Below are 22,790 nucleotides of genomic sequence, written 5' to 3'. Positions count from 1 at the left end.
TGGGTGAATCTCTCATTGACATATTCAGTTGTTTCTTGTCTTATTTCCTTTTCTAGTCTGTTTAGAGTGGTTTTGTCAGACCGTCTTCTAAATCTTTGCCAGAGTTTTCGGACCCGGTTTTTTAGTCTGATTTTGTCCCGTAATTCTTCCGAAATGCCAAATCTGTTTTCTTTTGCCTTAATCTTCCTGGTAGAGGCTTGAATAGCTGTTTTAATTTGTTCAGTCACATCAACTACTGCATTTTCAATACAGTTCGTCGTCAATTCCGCTGAGTTCCACACTGGTAATGTTTCCAGCATAGAGCGGAAGATTTCCCAGTTGGTAACCAGTTGATATGGAATATCCTTTGGTCTAGTTATATCGATGGTGAAAATAATAGGGTTGTGAGTTGAATTAAGTTTGGCAGTTGTTTCGAAAAAGATGTTGTGCCTAAAGTTTTTGGAGATTCCATAGTCCAGAACATCGGGTCGATAAAATCGACTAGTAGGATAATTGGTTGGAATGTTCGATGAATGAATGCACAAGCAATTATTACAAGCGCCTCAATCCTTGTCCGACTCTTTTCTAGTGTCGGCATTGATTGGATAGTTAGTATCACGTGATCAACGACGTCTGATTAAGGATTTCCTCTCTAGTTTTGGCTGTTCTTCGTAGTTATGGCGATTTTATTTATATTTTTGACATTATCAGCCAATCAGAATCAGGCTACTGTGACGTTATAGAAACATCACCGTATGTGTAAAGTGTACCTCCTGCTAATACGTTTGGCAACTTATCGCCAAACACCAGCGTCTATTAACGATTTCGCTTTTATTTTGTCATTACGTCTCGTTTGCTCACACGATAATAAATTACAATCATATAATTTAACTATAATACTATAACGATCATAATAATAATGATACATATTATATAATAATAATTATATTGACATGCAATAAATACAGTGGCTTGCCGAAACACAATTTCTATGTTTGGTTTACTAATGAATCTATCAGCATTATGAATCAATAAATGATAGCAGGGCCCAGCTTCGCTGGGCGCTCGCTTCGCGAGCCGTTACTATTGTCAACTTGATGCAACTGAACCACATTTTGATTAAAGCAGAAAAAAAGAGAAAACATTTTTTAGTGATTCAATAAACGATAACTTATTATACGGGGGTGGCCCCCCATTCCCGTGCATCTGACAATTTGTGGTGAATTATAATATAATAAATCATGTTTATCCCGTGCAAAGGTTAAAAGAAAAAAATTAAATGTGATAAGAAATTAAACTTTTCAAACGAAGATGCTAGAAAAAAAAAAATTGGAATATTTACGAAGGGACTCGAACTCATAACCTTCGTTTTAAGCGTCCCGTGAACTTCCCACTGCATCAATCCTGGTTGCCGAACTGAAGTTAAATTTAGAATATCCATTATTAAATGTCGCTAGGAAATATGGTGGCGCCAAATGGATCAAAAGTTACGGTAGCCTCGCGGTCTACTGTGACGTTTCTATGACGTCACAGTTGCTTGAAAAAAAAGTAGCGCCAAAGCCACATGCAAAAGGTTACAAGGAAGAAAATCCCGATTTTACGTCTGTGATCACGCACGTCCAATCAAATTCGACACTAGAACAGAGTCGGACAAGGATTGAGGCGCTTTTTTTATTATTTCGTTGTATTTATTAGTTATTCATCCATTGCCATGCCTTCCGTTTTATCGGTTTATTATTTAAAATGAACCTACAGAATTTTTCATGCCCGGATCCATTTATTAAAAAAAGGGTCCGGGTTTTAGTTTTAATACATAGAATATTTATGCCCGGAATTCCTTATGCCCCGATCTTTTTATTATTAAAAAAATGGGCCAGGTGTAAATTTTTTAACTGATATTTTTTTCGATTTTTATGCTTTGTGGTTTCTATTATGTTTTGCAAGCTGATGTTTTTTTTTCGGCGTCCGTAGTGTCTGACGGCCTTGGCGACTCTTCGTCGGGCCATCAGACATGTGTGGCGCCGAATAATCGCCAAGTGGCGGACCAAAACAGCTCTCACTCCAACAGATATCAATGAATTAAAAACAATAATAAAACATTCGGAAAGTATCTGGGCATGACCTAATTTCAAATATGGCAGTGAAGAATTTGGCCAATAATATTTTAGAATATATTGTCAAAATTTTTAATAGATTGCTGGAGCTCAAATATTTTCCATCTAACTGGAAAACAGCAATTGCTAAAATTATACCAAAAGCTGGCCAAGATTTGCACTTTCCAAGCAATTGGAGACCCATCTCATTGCTTATAGTTCGTTTCAGGTTAACTTTGCAGTGAACGGGAAGCTACGAGGGAACCGCATCACTCGTTGCTATGGGAACGAAAGCCTCTCAACCAATGTATCGATGCGCGGCCTTGGTAAGGTATAGCCGATTCTCGCCAATCTCACTGAGTTTTTTTACGTGTAACGTAATGAGTGTAAAAAAATTGCACAGTAAATTAGTAATAATCATAGAATTAAAAAAAACCACTGCCGATATTTTCAGAAATTAAAGTGAGATTTTTTAAATCATTTTTTTTCATTAGAAAGTATTTTAAAATTTAGAAAAATAATTATCTTACATCAGCGTGTCTTACTCTTTATTGATGTGCCATAAGTAACACTAAAAATTTCGAAAAACATGGTAATATTTTTCTGCAATATTTCCCTTCCCTTAGCTGAAATTTATTTGTAAAAAAAATTCCAAACAATAATATGAAAGCAACGGATAATTTTAAAATACTGCATATACTAACCATGGCTCTCAAAAGCTTGGGAATTTCTAATTGTTTTCTTCAATTTATATTAAAAAAAATTCACGTTAAATAAAACTTTTGAAGCCAATCAAAAAAAAATTAAGAACAGATTAATTCTGTTTTCACGTGTAAATGCAGGAATAGCACCAAATAATAATAATAATAATGCGGAAAAGTTTAGAAATTTTTTACTCACTTTTCTTGCTGAAATTTCCGTTGCTGACCCAGCCCCCTTCCCGGAAAGGTATAACGTCGATGACACTTGTTTTCACGACAGTTTTAGTCTTTTGTTACGGTTCTTGTACCGCTCATTGGGTTATTATGGATGATTCTTATGGAGTTTTGTTTACAGCGAGTATTCAGGAATGGAAGAGACAGAGAACGTTTTAGCGTATAATTAGAGATATAACTGTCACTAAGCCTAACAAACTGTGAGACCCCCCCCCTCTCCTCTCTCACTTATTTTATTTGAAGAGAAACTAAAAGCAAGGGCATCTGGAGAAACGGGTGGCCCTACTGGGTGGAACATGGCGTTCGTGTGAGTGAGACACGACTCGTGTCAACAATCCCCGTGATCGGCAATAGGGGATTCAGCATCCACTACTCTCCCAAGAAAAGACGGCAAGAAATAAATAATTAAAAAAAAAGAGGATCTAAAACCAAAACTTCTGCACCCATAGAGACCCTCTCAAGATAGTATTGGCGCTCTCGTGGAAGAGAAACACTTCCTCTTATCTATAAGTGAATATCTGAATTCACTGAAGCCTATGTTCGGGAGAAAAAAAAAACTGATTGGATATTCGTATTGATGTAAACCTATAACAGCATGTAAAACTGAATGAAAAATTGTATCGTTATGGAACATTCAACGGAATAGCGATGTAAAATATGTATGTATATTCAGTATATAACTGGGTGTAACAGAAAAAGCACGACAGTGATATTGGCGGAGAAAATTTCTAGGATATCGTGCCAGAATGTTGTTGCCGTTGCTGTGGATTTTCGATAATAGTAACCAATATTTTTTCTAATTTAAAAATTTTAAACGAATAAACATCGGTTCAAAACCATATTTTTTCAGTATTTTTTTCAAAACCATAGAAAAAATTGAAATATTCTGCGTAAAGGATCACCGTAAACCTCCGATGTATGAGAACTATATTTTGCGGCGAAGGAATACACTCTCTACCTTTTTCACTGCAAAGTTAACCTGAAACAAACTATAGTAATTTTGGAAAGTTATTCGAGAGAGTTGTGGTAGCACGAATCAACACTTACGAAAAATCTCATCCAACAATTGGGCCCGAACAACATGGATTTAGAGACGGTCATTCTACAACCACACAATTATTAAGAGTTATAGAAACACTCCAAGAAGCTAGAATTTATCATGATACAGCTGCAGTTGCACTGTTGGATTTAAGTAAGTCATTTGACAAAGTGTGGCATGAGGGGTTGCTCTATAAAATGATTAGAATGGCTCTACCCTTTAGCATAATTAAAATTGTACGTCATTATCTCGCAGCAAGAACTTTTTATGTAAAAATCAATGACACAATATCTACAACTAGACGAATTAGATCATCTATAGTGCAAGGCAGTGTTATAGGACCTTGCCTCCACAATTATCACATGAATGATTTTCCAGTGGCAATTAAGGGTATTACTGCGCTGTACGCAGACGATTCAATGATAATTTGTACAGATAGAAAACCACAGAAGGCATTAAGTAATTTACAAGAATTAATTGATCAAGTCGAAACATAGTGCGAAAACAGCAGAGTTAAACTTAATGCAGACAAGACAGTATTTATGTGGATCACAGGAAAACTAGATCTATCCCCAGATGCCGGAATAGTGGTTGAGGGGAAATTCATTGAACCTGTTATAAGTACTAAATACTTGGGAATAATAATTGACAAACGATTGACATTTGTGCAACAACGAAATTAAGTAATAGAAAGAGCAGACGTAGCAAAACACACTTTAAAACGCATACTTGCAAGCATTGAATATCAAGAACAAATTAAATGTATACAAAATGGCTATAAGATCCATACTTTTATATGCTGCACCAGTGTGGCTCTACTCGAGCAATCAACACATGGTTAAATTAGAACAATATCAAAACAAAACAATAAGAGCTATGCTGGGAGCCAATTGGTTCATCAGAAATAGATGTATAAGGAACGATATAGGAATGCCCACCATACACGCCTTTGCTCAAAAGCTGGCTAATAATCTCTTCCAAACTCTTGAAGAGTCAGAATACCAACATCTTAGGGAAATATCCACTTACCCGAAAGATCAGATATCAGCTTTTTCCAGACCCAAAAACTTTCTGGTTATGAAAAGACCGGAGGTTCCCGGATTGCGAAAAATGTATATAAGCAACTATATATAGTGTAAATAATTAGACCAACTGCAAAATATCAAATTTTGTAGATAATATATATTTAATCAAATAATCATAATTAACTGCATTTAATAACATATAATCGCATTTATTAATATGATATATAGTTGACGATAAATATAAAAATGAGAGTAGGTAATATATACATTATGATGAATGATTAATGTTAAAAGAATAGCATTAATTATAACTTAATGACGTCCTAACAGGCTGATGAACTGACATTCTGTCACTGCCCTGTTGAGTGACACTTTCTGCTTTTTATTTCCCCTTCAGCCTACTTGGGCTTTCTTTTCTCCCAAGATTAATAACCCAATATGGGTAATATTAAACTCTAAGTAGTTTAAAAATAAAACATATACAACCATGGCGAAAATCGCACTACTAGTCCAGGATGGCTAAGAAATTACTCAGGGGTATGCACTGTTTGCCAATTTCAATCGGAACCCACAGGCCACTATGTCATATTTAGGATAATTCTGTAATGTTGATTCGAGTTCGCCTATACTTCAGATGTTCCTTAAAGGGAATATCGGAGATTGATTTGCTAAAGCTAGAAAATAGCACAACAGGAGCATTTACTGGAAGAATATTTAAGTGCTATGTTGCAATTTCAAATGCGGCTTTTTTAAGACAAATAAAATTTCAATCGTTCAACTGGTCGACGCGTTTCGGCATAATATGCTACCTTTTCTCGACGTGCTCCTTGAAAAGACACACTGAATTTCATACATCTGTGTATCGTAAGCCATTCACTATCTCCATGCCACACACCTCATGCAATATCCTTTCATCCTTCCAATCAGAAACTTTCGGCATTTTCTTTTTTTCATCGTGCACTAAAACTTTGCAGGGATTCAGCCTTCCACAATGAACCCAAATTTTCTTCGTGACTTTGCCTACAAGTCTTTTCCACACTTCTTTCAAAATCCCTGGCTGCGCTCTCTGGGTGCACGTGCAATTTTTCTCCCTAGTCATTGGATTCAGTCACCCATTTTTGTCAAATTACTTGTACGTTTCATCGAGTTGATGGCTGTCTTCATGGAGAGAACGACGCGAGTGATTCGAAACTTGCGAGCAAGGGGACCCACCACTATAAATCTTTGCTAACTTTTCCAACACAACTCTGTCTCTTTTGAGGTAACGGAAGTAAGGTGCTTTGCATCAGTCCGGGGTTGTGAGCGGTTCTATCTATCTATCCTATCGTTCGTGATATCGCTTCCAATCGGGGTTTTTCACTTTTTCTCATCAACAAGATCCTCAATCGAATTTATTAATCAACTCTATTGCATAGAGTGACATTGTGGTTAAATGTACATGGCTAATCTTGTATTGTACCAAGTAGTATAATCTCGGCTAACACACTTGTTTTTATATTACTTTTTTTTGCATGGTAGATTTATTATTATTATTATTATTTTCTCATTAATGCAATATGTAACATTTTGGTGAATTGTACATGTGATTTAATTTTTGTATCGATTGTAATACTCGGATTTATCGTATATTATTTCTTTCTTACTATTGATTTTACTGATCAACTCTATTGCTTAGAGAACATTTTGATGAAGTGTACATTTCTGATGTTTATGTATTATAGTATTCTGATGGTAGCACTTATACAAATACAACGCCACAACAGGCAAAATGCCCAACGAGGTGGCTGAGAAAAAGATGCCCATAACAAATATGGATGTCATATATCAAAAATACAGCAACCCAATTAGAAACACAATCAAAAAGTTATTTTGACAATATATTATATAAACAATATATACACATTTTAAAATACTATACAATGCCATAAATGGTTGTCCGGACCGCATGTTTTTTTATGTTTTTTTTCCTTTCTATCAACTTACAAGCACTTCACATCTACACAAACACGCACAAACTTGTCTATAACCACCTTCATACCCCACCCCCCGTAAGTCCCCCTGCATTGTTTAAAAAATTGGGTATGCATGAAATGACATTACTGGAAAGGAAGAAAAATTGCATGACATGCTGAATATAAAAGCTACATTGAGAAAAGATGTAATTATGCACCAGAGGAAGGAATACAAAATTAGTGTCTAGAAGGGTTCACATGCAAGTCCGTTGTATTCCAAATATCTCGCACTACACTACAAACTTTTTTTTTTTTTAACCGAGCACAACTCAGGTCTATCGCCATAGGCAATTTTCTACCTAGTGAGTTGTGCCGGAAGTGTAAGTGTGTGTACCTAACAGTCTGAGTGCGTATCTAGTGTTGTGTATGATTTTTCAGTGCTGCCATCTATATCTCAGAAGTGAAGTGAATGATGTGTAGTGACTGGATATTTGTACTGTTTGTAGGCCTGTTGCTCTCTGTGGCGAGACTTTCTACACTACAAACTTTTGTTTTTTTAAGCCGAGCACAACTCAGGTCTATCACCATGGGCAATTTACTACCTAGTGAGTTGTGCCGGATACACTACAAACTATATATAATACGCAAAAAGCCTAATGTTATGCACTTCCTAATTCGTCAGTGATTGTAGAGGAATAATTGCGGTGCGAATATTGTGGCCTTATGATAAAGGAGAGAATACAAGACACGTACGCGTGAGAGTCTCAAAGCTACACAAAGTAAAAAGGGTGAGCAACTGATTCCAGCTAACAATGTGAATATTAAATGTAAATTAAATATAAGCGATATATCACTGATCGAATCCATCATCCTAGAGTGGAATTTGAGAAAAATTTCAAGTACATTTAAATAATTTATTATATATTTACCAACGCGAGCTGAGGATTACAGATAATCACCGGTAAATGTGCAAAACAAAATTTGTTGATCTTACAAAAATGGTTGATAACTATGCAAAAGAGCCGGTGATTATGCGTAATAACCGGCTTCGTCAAAAAAAAAAAAATTTCTGTAGCATATACAGCTACTATGTTTTAATTGGGGAAATTTTTGTGGTATTGGCGAATTTTTCCTTGAATAAAGAATTTGCTTAAGGGGCAACGATCCTCGGGTTCCGAAGAAATATGGCGAGCAACGACGAACGCATTGGAGGATGTGATAAAAAAAATGAAGGCTTGCAATCCGCATTTACATCTTTGTACGAACAATGACAAAAATGCACAATTTCACACGGTAGTTACTTCGAAGGAAATATGAAGTAAAAAGCTTCCATCTGTATTCATTCTTCCGTAATAAAATAAGTTTTGGAAATTTTTGAAAGTAGTGGTATCCGAAGATTTTCCAAATGATGGAATTCTTCGAAGTTTTTTTTTTTGAAGAAATTTAAGATCTTGGCTTTATGTTAATGACTCTATTGTCTTTCGACAGCTTGAGACTGGATACAATAACGGGAGAACTCACCCTCTTGTCCGCGGAAGGCCTCGACCGCGAGAGAATCCCAGAATACAGACTCACCGTGGAAGCCAGGGACGACCAGGGTAAAGGCAACAGAAACACCGCCGAAGTCCACGTCTTCATCGCCGATGCCAACGACAACGCACCGGTTTTCCTCCAGCCCCGTTATGATGGGGTTCTGAACCCTGACATGAGAGAATTTTACGAAAGGTTACAGGTCCAGGTAAAAATGGATTGTGGATTAACAAATCAACTACTTTCAGTAATTAATTGCATGAAGAGTTTGCTAATTTTTTTATGTTGTTTTTTTTTCTATAAGGCTTACGACGCTGACGGACTGGGGCCGAACAGCGACATTACTTACGAGATCGTAAATGGCAATTACCAAGAGAAGTTCCTCATTGACCCGAGGTCTGGAGAGATCACTCTCCGGGAGCCGTTAGTGTCTGGACCGGATACACAGGAACATGCTCTACCAGTAATAACCTTAACAGTCAGGGCTCATGACCAAGGAGTCCCGGTCCGATTCAGCACTGTCAAAGTTCAAGTCCATAACCAGGTATTTCATGATTCATCACGTGACACTCACGACATGATATTTATATTTTTCATATCTTGCCCCTTTCTTAATCCTCGAATAATCAGTATTTAATGTCATTTCTGTCCTGTTTTGCAGGATTTCTTGAACAGATCGATATCCTTCATCGTACCATTATCTGCAAGAACAGCGTCTTCCAGGAAACAAGAACTCGAGAGGTACATGTGTCCCGGGTACTTGGAAAGTTTTGCTACTCCAGAAAAAAATAGACAAAGAATAATTGTTTAACACTTTGGCAATAACTTCAATCAACTCTAACCGTAGATACCAGGGCTGGCTATGGACGAGAATTCTTCATCAGTAAAATTGGAAAAGCGAACGAAATGGGGAAAAAGTGCTATTTTGCTTTCCGTCTCCTAACGTTGATAATTTTTTTGGCAAAAATGTCTCTGTCCAAGGAGATTTTTATCCACCCACCATAGTATTATTTTTAAATGGTACTGTATAGTGCAGTGTTTCCCAACCTTTCTGAATCCAGGGAACAGTAAAATATCTAAAATATTTTGATAGACAAAAATCTTACAACATGATGGTGTCCCGTATTTCACGGGATTGTAGGAAAGACCAGATTTCTACATATTCCGACTATTTTTCCCATTTGTTTTCAACGAAGCTCATTTAAATTTGTAATACATGTATTGAGCATAGCGGCAAAGCTATTTTAAGTGGCTGGTTGATGGATCTGTCTTTACACGGGTGAAAATCATAAAAACGTTGAAATTTTTAATTTCTGTCGTGTTATCACTTATGCTATCGATAATTGGTAGCATATGCTGTGCACAAACATTTTGTGGAACGAGGACATATTTATGCCGCACAACTGACTGCTCTCGAATCATAAGACGAGCTATAATGTAATTTCGCATGACATTCCAATTTCGTTTTCGTTGACATCGTCTGAATTTTACGAAGAACGAACATTCACAGCTACTAAACCTCACGGACGCGGTAGCTCAGGTCGATAATATACTAGCCTGAAGTACAAATATTCAGTGATGTTTAGAGGTGTTGCTAGTTCGATACCCGGTTCGTCAGATACTTTCCTGACACAGGTTATAACAAAGACGGTGACTTGACCGTAGAAAAAATTTTCTACTGCAGGGACTCCCACACCGAGGGGTTACGCACCAACCTCTCGGTGAGTATAAAAAAAGGCTGCTGTTCGGAATCGGCAATTAATTGTAGGTCCCGGTCTAATAACCCCTCGTGTACAGAAAATGACCGTGGTGCGACAAAAATTGATCAATTGTTCAAAACTAAACCTCGTAACGAATTTGCTTATCCTGAAGTGTATGTTGTGTATTATGTTGGTCGTAACGGTTTTATGATGAAAATGTTATGCGTGCTTCGTATTCGAGTAAATTGCTGCCTTATTGGAAGGGAAAGTGACACTGAATATCGCTCATACACTATATTGCCAAATGAATGGTAAAAAAACTGAAAATGATTTGCGAGTTTGGCAATAACTTTGTTCAATACTTGTGTGCATTTTCGTGAGTACAGCACTTATATTCAGGAAGATATAAATGTTTTCTACAAAAATTCCACTTTTCATCACATGTTTTTGCTTATGAAATGCAAAGTTTTCCATCAAAAATGTTATGAAATTCTCAAAGAAAATAATACTGCACTTGAAATATTCTGTGTAGGAATTTAAAATGCGGCGATTTGTTATTTATTGAGATATGAACATTTTAAGCAAATGATTTTTAATCGTGCATGTGTAGAGAATATCTGTTTTAATTTGTCATAATTTGGTTGCCAAATATACAGTGCAACTCATAAAAATTATAGTTGAATGCCGTGGAAATTCAGAAAGATATGCACGATATCGTGAGCTGTAATTTAAGTTACTGGCCGAGAGTACCTCGATAATAAGGGACTCTTTCAACACATCGGTATTTCAATTACAGTATTTTAATGTTGTGTTATTAGTCAGTGTTAGTTATCTATCAGTGCTATTTGATTATTTAAAAAATAAGCCCATAGCTTCATGCGAATGTATCTGATGCTATATAAGAGAAATGCTTGAACATAACACGTGTATGATGTCAAAATGAAGAAACTGATTGAAATAATCAAATGACATAAAATTATCGAAATAACTTACTTGTGGAAAAAATCCCTAATCATACAGGTACTCTCATCCAGGGTAACTAAAATTTCAACTCAAGATATCGCGTATGGCCTATCTTTCTGAATTTTCACGACATTCAACTGGAATTTTTATGTAAATGGCCCTATATATAATATATATATATCTGGACAAAATTTCGAAAAAATAAAATGGGTATTTTTTGCGCATGCGCCATTAAAATCTATTTACTAACAATACTCATTCCTCATTAAATAAAAAAATCTTACACTCTATATTCCTACATAGGGTGTCTCATGTGTAGTAGCAGATTTTCATACAAATTTTTTGAAAAACAAGAAACAATGCGAAAAAAATTGGAGTTTTCCTAGAAAAAATATCTTCGTCACTATAAGTGCTATTCCCACGAACATGCAAGAAAGTATTGCATGAAATTAGTAAAATATTTTGTGGAAGTTACAAATCGTTTGCAGTTGTTTTTTTTATCACACAGGATTGATCACAAACGTTTTTTCTTGTTAAATGTTTTGTTGGTCTTTTAAATTCACTCGTGACCAAGTTTTCACTGGAAGTTGTGGGTACAAACATAGGGTTCACGTGACTGAAATTTCAGAATGATTTGCCTAGTATTAGTTTAGGAATTTGAGAAATTCTCTAAACTGTGTCCCAGGACACACATTTTTGGAAATATAGTGCAGCTGCACGATTCATCACCATGCGATGTTTATGATTACAGAAAGATGAGGTTCTGGTCAAAAAATAAGCTTGTCAGGGCATTTAACAGGTGATAAGTCCTGGAGGAGAGTGATGACTGTGCTTAGGTAGCAAGTCACTCCGCATAGCCAAAATGAAAAAAAACAACAACTATTAATAGCTTTCTCTTCATCCGCAAAACTTTCCTGGGCGCTCCGTGCGCAATAATTATCAATTATCTGAATGATGACTCACATAACAATATGAAGATTATTCAATATAATAAAACTGACTCTCAATTATTCTACCCTTAGAGGCTTCTCGGCCCTTACGGGTGCTCATGTCAATGTACATTCAGTGGCGTTCCACAACACTAGCACCGAGAAGTGAGTATATTGTGGAATTTACGCTAAATATTTTACATTTATAATACAATAATCAATGCTTATGATGTGTTGTCGGTATTTTTACCTTTCATTTCATTGCCCCGAAATAGGTCAGTTGTTAGATGTTGGGTGTCGTATCCGCTGTCATCAACCGTTGATCTCACCCATATGGAAGTAATAGTTAGGTATAAAACACTATTATAACGATTTTATTACTATTGGTACTTGCCTGTTGTGGCGTTGTATTTGTATTGTATTGTATTGTACTGTACGAATTGCAAAAAACAAATTATTGAAAATATTTGACATCTCATAGTGTTTTTTTCCTTTTTTGATCAGCAATATATTCGGCAAAGATTATCATTTGGCATCAACGCAGGTAGTTACCATCCTCATTATTACTAATTATTGTCATTATTAGTTATTAATATGATATGAGAAATTATTTTCGTGAGGGAATGGAATTCTCAGTGACATTTAATCTCGACTGGGAATTCGTGAGTGATCAAATATACTCCATTGTGTGTGTGTGTGTGTGTTGGACAATTAACTTACTTTACTTTGTGCACAAATTTCGAATAGTTACTTTCAGCTATTCTCCCATGTTATGTAGAATCTTATTGAAATACTTCGAAAAATTTGTAATCAATTGATTAATTATTTTTAAACTTTTCGAAAGGTCGAAGCTTTACAAAGAGGGAACTTTGACGTTGTTTTCTGGTTGCTGATAGCCCTGGTCATCTTGATGATACTGGCCATCATCGCCTTGTGCTTCTATTGCTGCTGCGTTAAGGCACCCGACGGGTGAGTAAACAACTGATCAATTGAAAAAGAAATCGATTTTCTAGTTCGGATTTTCCATGAATGCATGCATGAGATGGCTGAAAAGAGATGTCCATAAAAAATGTGGATGTCAAATATAACTAAACTGCAGCAACCCAATATAAGAGCATAAAAGAGTGTGTTATCACGAAAAACATACTAATAATTAATAATATGTAATACATTGCCCATAGAAAAGGTAATGGTTTCCTTATTCAAAGTATGGATAGCTTCTCAATTTATATCCCAATATGTGTATCGTACTTCTTTTTAAACATGTCAATTGTTTTAGAAATCACGAACCCCAAAGGTAAGCTATTGCATTCATTCACAACCCGATTAGAATAAAACTCCCTGCGACAGCACAACCTACAGTTGTCTCTTACTAATTGATACTGGTGTCCCTTTGTGAAAACAGTTGATTGACGGTGTATTAATAACATTGATAACTCATGTCCGACCTGACCATCCCGTTGAAAATTTTAGGTACTTCGATCGTCCCCCCCCCCTTCCCACCCCGACACCTCCGTTCCTCTAATGTAAAAATGTTCCAGAAATCAAGTCTTCTTTCAAATAGTTCAAACCTGCTGTTTGCGTCCCACTCACTTCTACGGACAGGAGAATCCGTTTATCATGGTGCAGAGAGCATAGAGATTGGAGTATGGATCAATAGGCGACCGTTCTCTTCACTGATGAGTCCCGGTTCAGCCTAAGCCCCGATTGTCGCCGTAAGTTCATATGGGGAGAACCAGGGACCCGCTACCTACCCTCCAATGTCCACGAAATCGACCATTATGGCGGAGGAGGTTTAATGGTCTGGTCAGGCATCATGTTGGATGGCCGCACACCTCTCCATGTCTTTGAAAGAGGCACTGTGACTGGTGTGAGATATAGGGGTGAGGTCTTGGAGCCCTATGTTAGCCTTTTCAGGGGTGCAGTTGGCCCTGAGTTCATTTTAATGGCCACATAGAGCTCTTCTGCTCGACGATTTTCTAGAGAGTGAGGATATTCGCCGGATGGATTGGCCAGCCAGATCTCCAGACCCTATAGAGCATGTCTGGGACGCTTTGGGGAGGGCAATTGCAACTCGCAACTCCGGGAACCATCCAGGGAATGAAAACAGCGTTGCTGAACGAGTGGGACCAATTGCCACAGGAAATAATAAACTGCCTTATTTCAAGTATGAAATCACGCTGCGAGACCTGTATATCTGTAAGAGGGGACGATACCCCCTATTAACCCATTTTTTTGCTTATTCTGCAACCGCTGTTTCATACCTTCCGACTCCAACGAGTGTTACGCACGATCATGCGTGTGTATAACAATTATTGAGTGGTTATTTGTTTAGTCTATGTATGTACATATCAAATTTCATTAAAATCGGTACAGTAGTTTAGAGATAATCGACCAAGTCTGCCAATTCTCTTAATTTCTTACACCAGTGTATTGCAGTTTCCCAAACCTTTTGTTCTATCGCATCAGCAATTTTTCCCCGCTCATCGCCTCCAACTCAAGTGAGCCCATAGGAACCTATAGGCTTCCGTAGCTTCGATCACTCCCTCCCCCCAGGACCATTCCATCGCCCACTTTGTTAAACACTGTGCTATTACAATCAATTTCTGTTAATTTCACTGCTTTCACTGTTCACTCGACCACCACAGCGGCAACTGGCGATTACTAGATTCTTTATGAGATGGACTATATGCCATCATGTTATAATCTTGTTTATAATTTTAATTGCCCATCGTCATTTGCTGTTTCGATTTTTAATCATTGCAAATTGACGCGATCGTTTTTATTTTTTTTTTTAATTTTTTGTTGACTTAAGGCAACAATGCTTTGTTTATAATAAAACTTCCCGGATACACCCATCCTTCGGGAACGCTTCGATATCTAGCTGAGATGTGAAGCGGGGTCTTCAAAGGTCTGTATCTCAAATTCAGAGCACTTAAGCGGCCAGTGGCGCATTTTCAGATCACTCAAGCATGCTCGTGGCACATTCACAGATCACTTAAGTAATCCGCAACACAGTTCAAGAACACTTAAGGTCCGTGGTGCGTTTACAGATCCTTGAGTGACATGTGACACAGTTTTAGAGCACTTAAGCGTCGTCTAGCGCAGTTCTACATCTTCGAAGTTACCCGCGGGACATTCCCAGATTATTCAAGTGATTCGAGGCATAATTATGGATCCCTTGAGTGACACGCGGCACATATCCAGAGCACTTAAAAGTTCCGCGGAACATTTAGGGATCACCAAAGTGGTTCTTTCTGTAGAGGACTTTTCATATCAAATAATATAATAACATAATAATTCATATTTTTCATATGTTTGACCCCTGCCCCCACCTGTTATCAAATGTCAGCGAGAAACCCGAAACTCCCTCCTCTACCGATGCTCACGTAATCCTTGGATGGTCCCTGATCACGTTCATCGATTAAAAGTGAAAAATGTATGGGGGCGCAAGGGACACTTTCTTGAGTGACTCCACTTTCACACCAGTCCAATCGAGAAACAAAAAATTAGATTTGAAAAATAATATCACCAATATTACCCCAGAGGCAGAGGGAGTGGTGGAATTGTCCAAAGGTCGATAGAAGCTACGGATATATAATAAAGATTTCTATGTAGGGGCTTTTAAGCTGAGGGAAGGATGGGGGGGGGAAATCTTAAAAGGGGCGATGGAACAAAACTTTCGGAAACTCTGGTCTTGTGTGTATGTATGACACGTGAGGTAGGAAGGCAAAAATGCTGGAGTACAAACATCAGCCATTCTGGTTGGCACGAAGGGAAGGCGAACAGCTACTGATCGCATAAAGCATACCTATGATGACATGAAAGATGTAATCATCGACATTCTCGTAGGTGGCATCACTGAAGTTGTGAGTTAGGTCAATATAATTGCTGCCCAGTTACAAAAATTTATGGTATCTGCCTACCCTCATCAAAAATAGAATCGCCCAACTGGGCGATTATACTTAAAGCAGGGATCCTTGGAGAGATTTCAAGGAGGGCGGCGGGTGATCCGTGAGATGACTCATCCGGCATGTATACCACATGACAAGGTGGTTTGCTGCTTCTTTGAATGCCAAATATGGACCAACACGTCATCAAGTGACTGGTTTTTTTATGTTTTAGCTTATTGATGGCGTGTACTGTTTAGTCACACACTGCTACAATCTCTTTAGAATAATAATAACAAAATCTCACTGTGATTCGAAATAAATGCTGTTCATTTAATGGTGTGTATATCAGTGTCGAAACTAGTAAAATCATTGCATTATTTTCAATTAATGTTTAGTGTCTTTTCCATGAACTGTTGTGTATGTAGCGAAACTTCCGAATATAGAATATGAGAATTTATTCATCTTTCCAGTGCGAGAGATATTTTTGATTGGAAGAACAAGATTTTTCCGGAGGAAACAATCGTCACTTACAAAGAGAACGGAGCGGCGAAAGGTGATAACAACGATGGCCGCAAAAGGTATGGAGCTTTTCTTTTGTTTATTATCAGTTTTATCATTAAGAATCTCATACAACTCGATTTGCATTCACCGATGTTCCATTGTAGGTCCACTGCAGTTGTGAGAGAAGCTTGGAGCGCAAAAGAACCTCACCAAGTAACCCGGAGATCCTACTCGGCCGTGGATGTCGACGTCCAGACGAACGGCCAGCAAACGACGTCAGTGCAGGTGTCCAGCAACGACCCTCAAGCAGCTGCCTCCACATTCAGACAAGAAGATGGTCTGCCGAGGGATTTTTACCCTAGTGGTCAGCCGGGAGGACGTATGGCACGGGTGTACCAGCAGGGTCGACCGCTCTCGCCGAACACCGAGATGCTTCTGCAGGATATCGGTGCACAAGACGTCCGGCGCGTCGGTGACTACATGGTCGTCCGCAAAGTAGTTCGTCCGACTGTGCGAGTGAACGCCGGTGGCAGCGATCCCGGTGCCGAATCCGCTCCTCAAAGGACCGAGATTCTGTACATTCGAAGTCCATTGAGAGAGGAGGATGAGGACAGAAATTACGAGCGCGTCCGTCTCACAGACAGTGAACCGCTCCGGAGTGTCAGCGAGACCGCCCTGAACACTGACTCTCACGACACTCTGAGAGTGCCACGGACGGTCAGACCCAGACATTCTGATTTCAGGACCGAACCTATCGAGAGAACTTCCGATGGTCCGAGGGAAGGATTGAAATTCTCTCGGTACCACAGGACAGACAGCGACGTGTACCTAACGAGTGATGGTCAGGTAGTGGTAGGTCCGCAAGACATCAATCACCCATCACAGACTTTCCGTGACGAGCATCATCTGCCACATTTCGTGACTCACATCGACAGAGCAGGTCGACCAGCTTGGACTGAGAGATGGGAGGCTGAAGACCTATATCCGAGACCTGGACCTCGGTTTGTGAGACCCGATCCAGATTACGGCAGTATCGAAAGGCTAAGACATGCTCAGATGCCCCAACAACTCTCACCCGCGTTATTACAGCAGTCTTCACACGTTTACCAAGTGCCACAACATCATCATCCGCTGTTCCCGCAGAACCTGGAACGTTATCCCCATCATCAACGGCCTCACGTGCCTCAGGAAGACTCCAGACAGTACGCGGTAGACGACATCAGACATCCCAATTCCATGGAATTAACCTCTCAAAGACATCGAGGTTCAGAAGTCATACTACCATCCCAAGTAACAGCGACACAAATTCATCAGCATTATCCATCTCATCACGAACCCTCCAACCAGGCTCGTAGGCAGTCGTTATTCAATCACGAGCAAGACGCCCAGCAAACACCAGCCACCGACGAATACGCGGTTGTGAGGAAGCGCAGCGAAGACCGAACAGTGGATGAAGAGGAAGAACATAAGGATGACAAACCAGAGACGCCGGAGCAGACTGCCGACGACCCCGAACGTCCGGGACCATCTGGAACGAACATCACCGATTTTGAAAGCATGCAAGACGTCGCAATCCAACTCCGTCGACGAGAACGCGTAAAGATGGGCGCGAGTTCTTCTCTCGAAAGCGAAGACGAAGCAGCGGGGGCTGAAGAACAAACTGCTGAGGCAGCTGAACCCCAGACTGAAGACGAGCAGGAAAGACCCCAGACGGTCATACTGAACAGCAGGGAAGTCGAAGACGAATCTGGACGTCTGGAAGACGGAAACCAGGACGTCGCGGAACAAGAAGGCGACGCGACGACCCTACGCGCCACGACTGAAGATGACAGGACGGATCAGAATCCCGGTACTGACTTGGACGGCGAGGACTCCGATTCCGGGATCGGGAAAGACAGCTCTGGGCTTCGTTTGAAGAAAGCCAACCTGATGGAGAAGAAGAGTCTCTTTACGATAGCCTACGACGGAATGCAGACGCGCGGTTTGAAATCAGCCGGTGGACGAGACGATTCTCCTTAAAGCTCGTCATCTGAAAAACCGTGGGTTCTCTCTCTCGCACAAGGAATGGTGACATCCATTGTTCTCACATGTCCTAGTCCACTTAAAAAAAATGACCTAAAACAAAACCTGAATGAGTGACTGCCGACAATTTTTATAAAGATCAACTATATCTCCACATTCATACTGAGGGGCCGCACTAACTCTTCAGTAAAACCCATTTCAATTCTCCGCCAAGAACTGAAAAGCTTGAAGACTGAATCCCTTTCGTGGACGAGAATGTGATATACCCCTTGGATTATAGAGGTGGAGGGGCAGTTTAACTATCATCGAATCGGTCACATCACACTTAATGGATATGAAAGAACTTACATTCTCGCAACTGAAATGTCTACAGATAATCTATCCATCAGGATACCCTTTAATAAGAGAGACCTTCTCATACTGTATTAAGTCATCAAGGAGAGGCCTTGCTATTCGTGACCAGGCTAGTGCTCGAGTGACTTGATCAGCGTCAATCACCCGAGTAACGCTGATGGCGTAGACCCTTGGTCATTTGATCGCTTGCAGATGTTCAGTTTTCCGGATCTTTCTGAGCTGAAAATGACGGGAAACAGAAGTATGCTGCTGGGCAAATGCCAAGGAATAGTGTAATTTTTCATCATAACGAACAATAGACATCCTTTAAAGAAATGAAACTTGACACATGTTTAATAGACCTCTGAATTGTCTTTATCAAACAAAATGAAACATATATCGCCACATGGCAAAAAAAATGCTCTCTATAGCAAATAGTTAAGTGAAGTGCTTGTTCTGCTGGAAATGAGGACAGATATAAGTTTTTCAGTATAGATGTGTGACCACCTCGGATACTGATGCACATTCGGTATCTGCTGTGCAGTATATTGTTGTGGACAACTTGAGGGATATTATTCTAGTCATCCTTCAAAGCGATTTTAAGTTCCTGTATGGTTAGAGGAGGGTTTTGTTTTTGAACAACACGGTCTGCCGAGTGTTGGAAGCCGCGGGAGGATCACCACACCTCAAGATGATAAATATGTCAGCTGGTTCCAAATGAAAGCAACTTTCCCTTTGTTTCCTGACAAATCACGCTTCATTATCAACAGCGATTCTGGGCACCAGCTACTGTGAAGGGAGCAGGGAACTCGTTACATCAGGAGACTGTCCAGAAAATCGATTGCTATGGCCGAGGAGTAATGGTGTGGACGGATGCTATGCGCAATGGCAGAACTCCACTGCATATCCTTGATGGAGGTACCGTAAAGTAACAGCGGTATCGCACCGATATTCTCCTGGGTTATGCGCGTCTTTCCCGCGTTGCAGTTGATCCAGACATTCGGTTCGTGGATGACAATGCCCGTCCGCATAGGATAGATGAAGTGAATGACACACTAGAAAGTTATAATAATCAGCGCATGTCATAACCTGCAATTCGCTTGACCTAAATCCTATAGAGCACGCCTGGGATGTACGCGGTAGACGTATTGCTCAAAGACATAACCCTCCCTAGCGATACAGGAACTCAAAATCACCTTGAAGGACGAATGGCATAAAATACCTCAAGCACTTCACAACAATTTCATGGGAAGCATGAGCAGATGTCAAATGTGCATCAGTGTCCAAAAATGTCATACATCATACTGAAGAACTCATATCTGTCATTATTTCGAGCAAAACAAGCAATTACCTCGTAACTGTTTACAACTGTAAAGAGCATCTGTTTTTTGCCGATATCTGTCCCATTTTGCATAATAGAGATACTTCAGGATATCTATTAAACATGTGCCAAGTTTCATTTCTTTAAAAGATGCCTGTCATTCGGTATAACGGGAAAAAATTGTTTCTTATCAGTTGTCAAGCAGTGTAATGTGCAAGCGGATGGAAACGATCTCAAGCAGAAGTCCTTGAGGAGCACGAGACGCGAGTAATGTGGATTCATCTTTGTATACTATGTATTTTGAAGAAATTTATTTCAGGTTCATAATGTTCATCGCGGTTCATGTAACACGACCTCACGCATTGGTTGCTGTTTTTCTTCCGTCGAGAAATTACACCGATTAGTCACCACATTATGACCGTCCGTCTAATTCACCGCTTTGCGTCTAAGACACAGGGACATATACGACAGTCCAGGAACGGATACAGAGGGTGGTGATAGGGACGATTGCATGCGCCTAACAGTCGGAAAAAATATTGGGAATATGAGTCTATCCCGTGAAATATAGGACGCAGTGACCTTTCACAGCACTTCGGCTTGATGCACAAATAAATAGCTTGCTCTGAAACCGTCACTCTGAATACGCACAGGCTAATTGTTCTGGTCATTATTGATGTAGCCACCGTAGGCTATGCATACTCTTGGTGATTCGCCCCTCCCCCCCGTTACAAGAGCCTCTATTCGATTACGGCTGCAGCAGCCGGTGATTTTATAACTGTTGTTCCGCAAACAATCGACGATTCCTCTGGTATAAATGCGTCGCAGACGACTAACGGCTTTCACTGCTGTAACCATGGGGTGGTTATAATGTAGTAACTCATCGGTGTGTATGCTGTTTATATTCAAAAAGCTTTGAAATATTGTTTTCATCAGTTCATCGATCAAATTTTCTTTATATACGAGGCTTAAACTAATAGTAATTGTTGCATATACCATTAACAATTAAGATTGAATATATTTTATTTAAATTTTACCGATTTTTTAGATAATGTATTATTATTATTTTATCATATTTAATAAATTCATTTTAAAAAAATGAGCACAATAAATTCTACTGCCATGTTTTTAAAGAAGATTTGATGCTGCATTTTTACCTATGTATTTGCATATTATTGATTATTCAGAAACATTTTCATGTTCATTCAAAAAATTATCGAACTTGTAGTTTTTAATGTTTTAATAAAGAAAATAAAATTTGAATTCCAATTATTTTATATCTTCACTTTCGCAAGAAATTTTATGCGATTTATTTTTGATTTCGATATGATATTAATAATTTTTTTTAATGTACAACAAATTCGGGGATTCCTTTGTTCAGGAGGAGAAGACATGGAAATTGGTATCTGCGTGAGTTTTTCAGAATTAATCACAATGGACACATTTTTCTCTGCCGATTTTCTCACAGTTTCGAGTTGTTTTTTAAGGCGCTGCATTTGTGGTGATGGAGGGGGGGGGGGATGTCTGTTTGTGTCAAACCACTGAGTCCCAATAAGAAAAGCGGTACGACTGTTTTCCTACACAGCGCAATACGGCTCACGACAACGCTTTACGTCGGGCGTGATTGGCCGACTGCTTCCGGAGGAATCAAATGCGTCGTGCGCCGCGCGTTTTGCCGATGTTCTCTTCACTATTGTGTGTTTGCTTCCCCTTCCCTTCAAACCAGAGCATGCAGACATCAGAGTAGCTGATGCTAAGGCCATATACTATAATATAGCCGCCATGATCTGATGCGCCACGCTAGGAAAACACAAACGCGTAACGTAATTATGTAACCCGTTTCTGGCGGCGCGAAATGGTCTAATTCGGTTCACGCTGCGCAACAAAACTATTCCTACGAAAATCCGGCTTTAATCTCGAAATTTCAGGCAACTCATGCGATGATGAAAGAGAGACAGAGAGTTCTCTTTGTTGTTATTTGTCATTTTTTCGAAAAATGATCAAAGTTATCGAATTGCAACGTATATTTGATAAAGAGATGATGAAGCGCTTTAAAAGTGTGACAAAACTTTATGTCTGTTCAATATGATTCGAGCCACGATGAAGTGTCAGCAGACAGACAGACAGACAGACATGACCGCTGACCACCTAGAGAGACCATCTTGGGATGGTTTGCGCTCTTTCGCAAAGGGATGGACGGTCTCGGATGGCCCCCGCTCTGTCCCTTGCGGGATATAAGCGGATTACCTTGCGGCTGGGCCATGCTGGAAGAACTCTCCTGACATCCGGGCCCGGCGAACATCCCCCGACTCGCAAGCCACCGGGTCCGTCCCGCCGGGACCCCACAGGTCTCGGAGGGCCGAAGTGTCAGCAGGTGGACCACGTGCTAATTATTATTAATAATTTTTGAATTTTGTAAAATTAATTTAAATGCCATTCCCTCTCAACGGATCGTGTTTGATTACGATCCAGACTATCAACGCGTTCCTGAAATAATGAAAAAAAAAATGAGTGTGATAGAATTCGTTCTTTTCGTGAAAACAAAATTTCCCCTTCAAGATTTATGTTCGTAACTCGA

General features: G+C 39.4%; 1 protein-coding gene across 2 annotated transcripts in view; it reads left to right on the top strand.

The window, feature by feature from the left end:
• The window catches only part of Cad86C (Cadherin 86C), a 70,108-nt gene extending 48,845 nt beyond the window's left edge, over window positions 1–21,263 (top strand). For both annotated transcript variants that reach the window (XM_089240199.1, XM_089240200.1), the window contains exons 16-24: window positions 8,512–8,761; window positions 8,858–9,097; window positions 9,215–9,294; window positions 12,239–12,310; window positions 12,421–12,495; window positions 12,650–12,689; window positions 12,990–13,114; window positions 16,509–16,616; window positions 16,704–21,263. In XM_089240199.1, coding sequence (XP_089096325.1) covers window positions 8,512–8,761; window positions 8,858–9,097; window positions 9,215–9,294; window positions 12,239–12,310; window positions 12,421–12,495; window positions 12,650–12,689; window positions 12,990–13,114; window positions 16,509–16,616; window positions 16,704–18,558 — 2,845 coding nt within the window. In that variant the 3' untranslated portion in view covers window positions 18,559–21,263. The remainder of the gene's footprint in view (window positions 1–8,511; window positions 8,762–8,857; window positions 9,098–9,214; window positions 9,295–12,238; window positions 12,311–12,420; window positions 12,496–12,649; window positions 12,690–12,989; window positions 13,115–16,508; window positions 16,617–16,703) is intronic.
• Window positions 21,264–22,790: the final 1,527 nt, after the last annotated feature.

This window comes from Pholcus phalangioides, unplaced genomic scaffold (genome assembly GCF_987345545.1).
Source record: "Pholcus phalangioides strain wild (caught in Gottingen) unplaced genomic scaffold, Ppha-v1.0 ptg000012l_1, whole genome shotgun sequence".
NCBI classification, from domain to species: domain Eukaryota; kingdom Metazoa; phylum Arthropoda; class Arachnida; order Araneae; family Pholcidae; genus Pholcus; species Pholcus phalangioides.
This window is presented reverse-complemented; position numbering and strand designations above follow the sequence as displayed.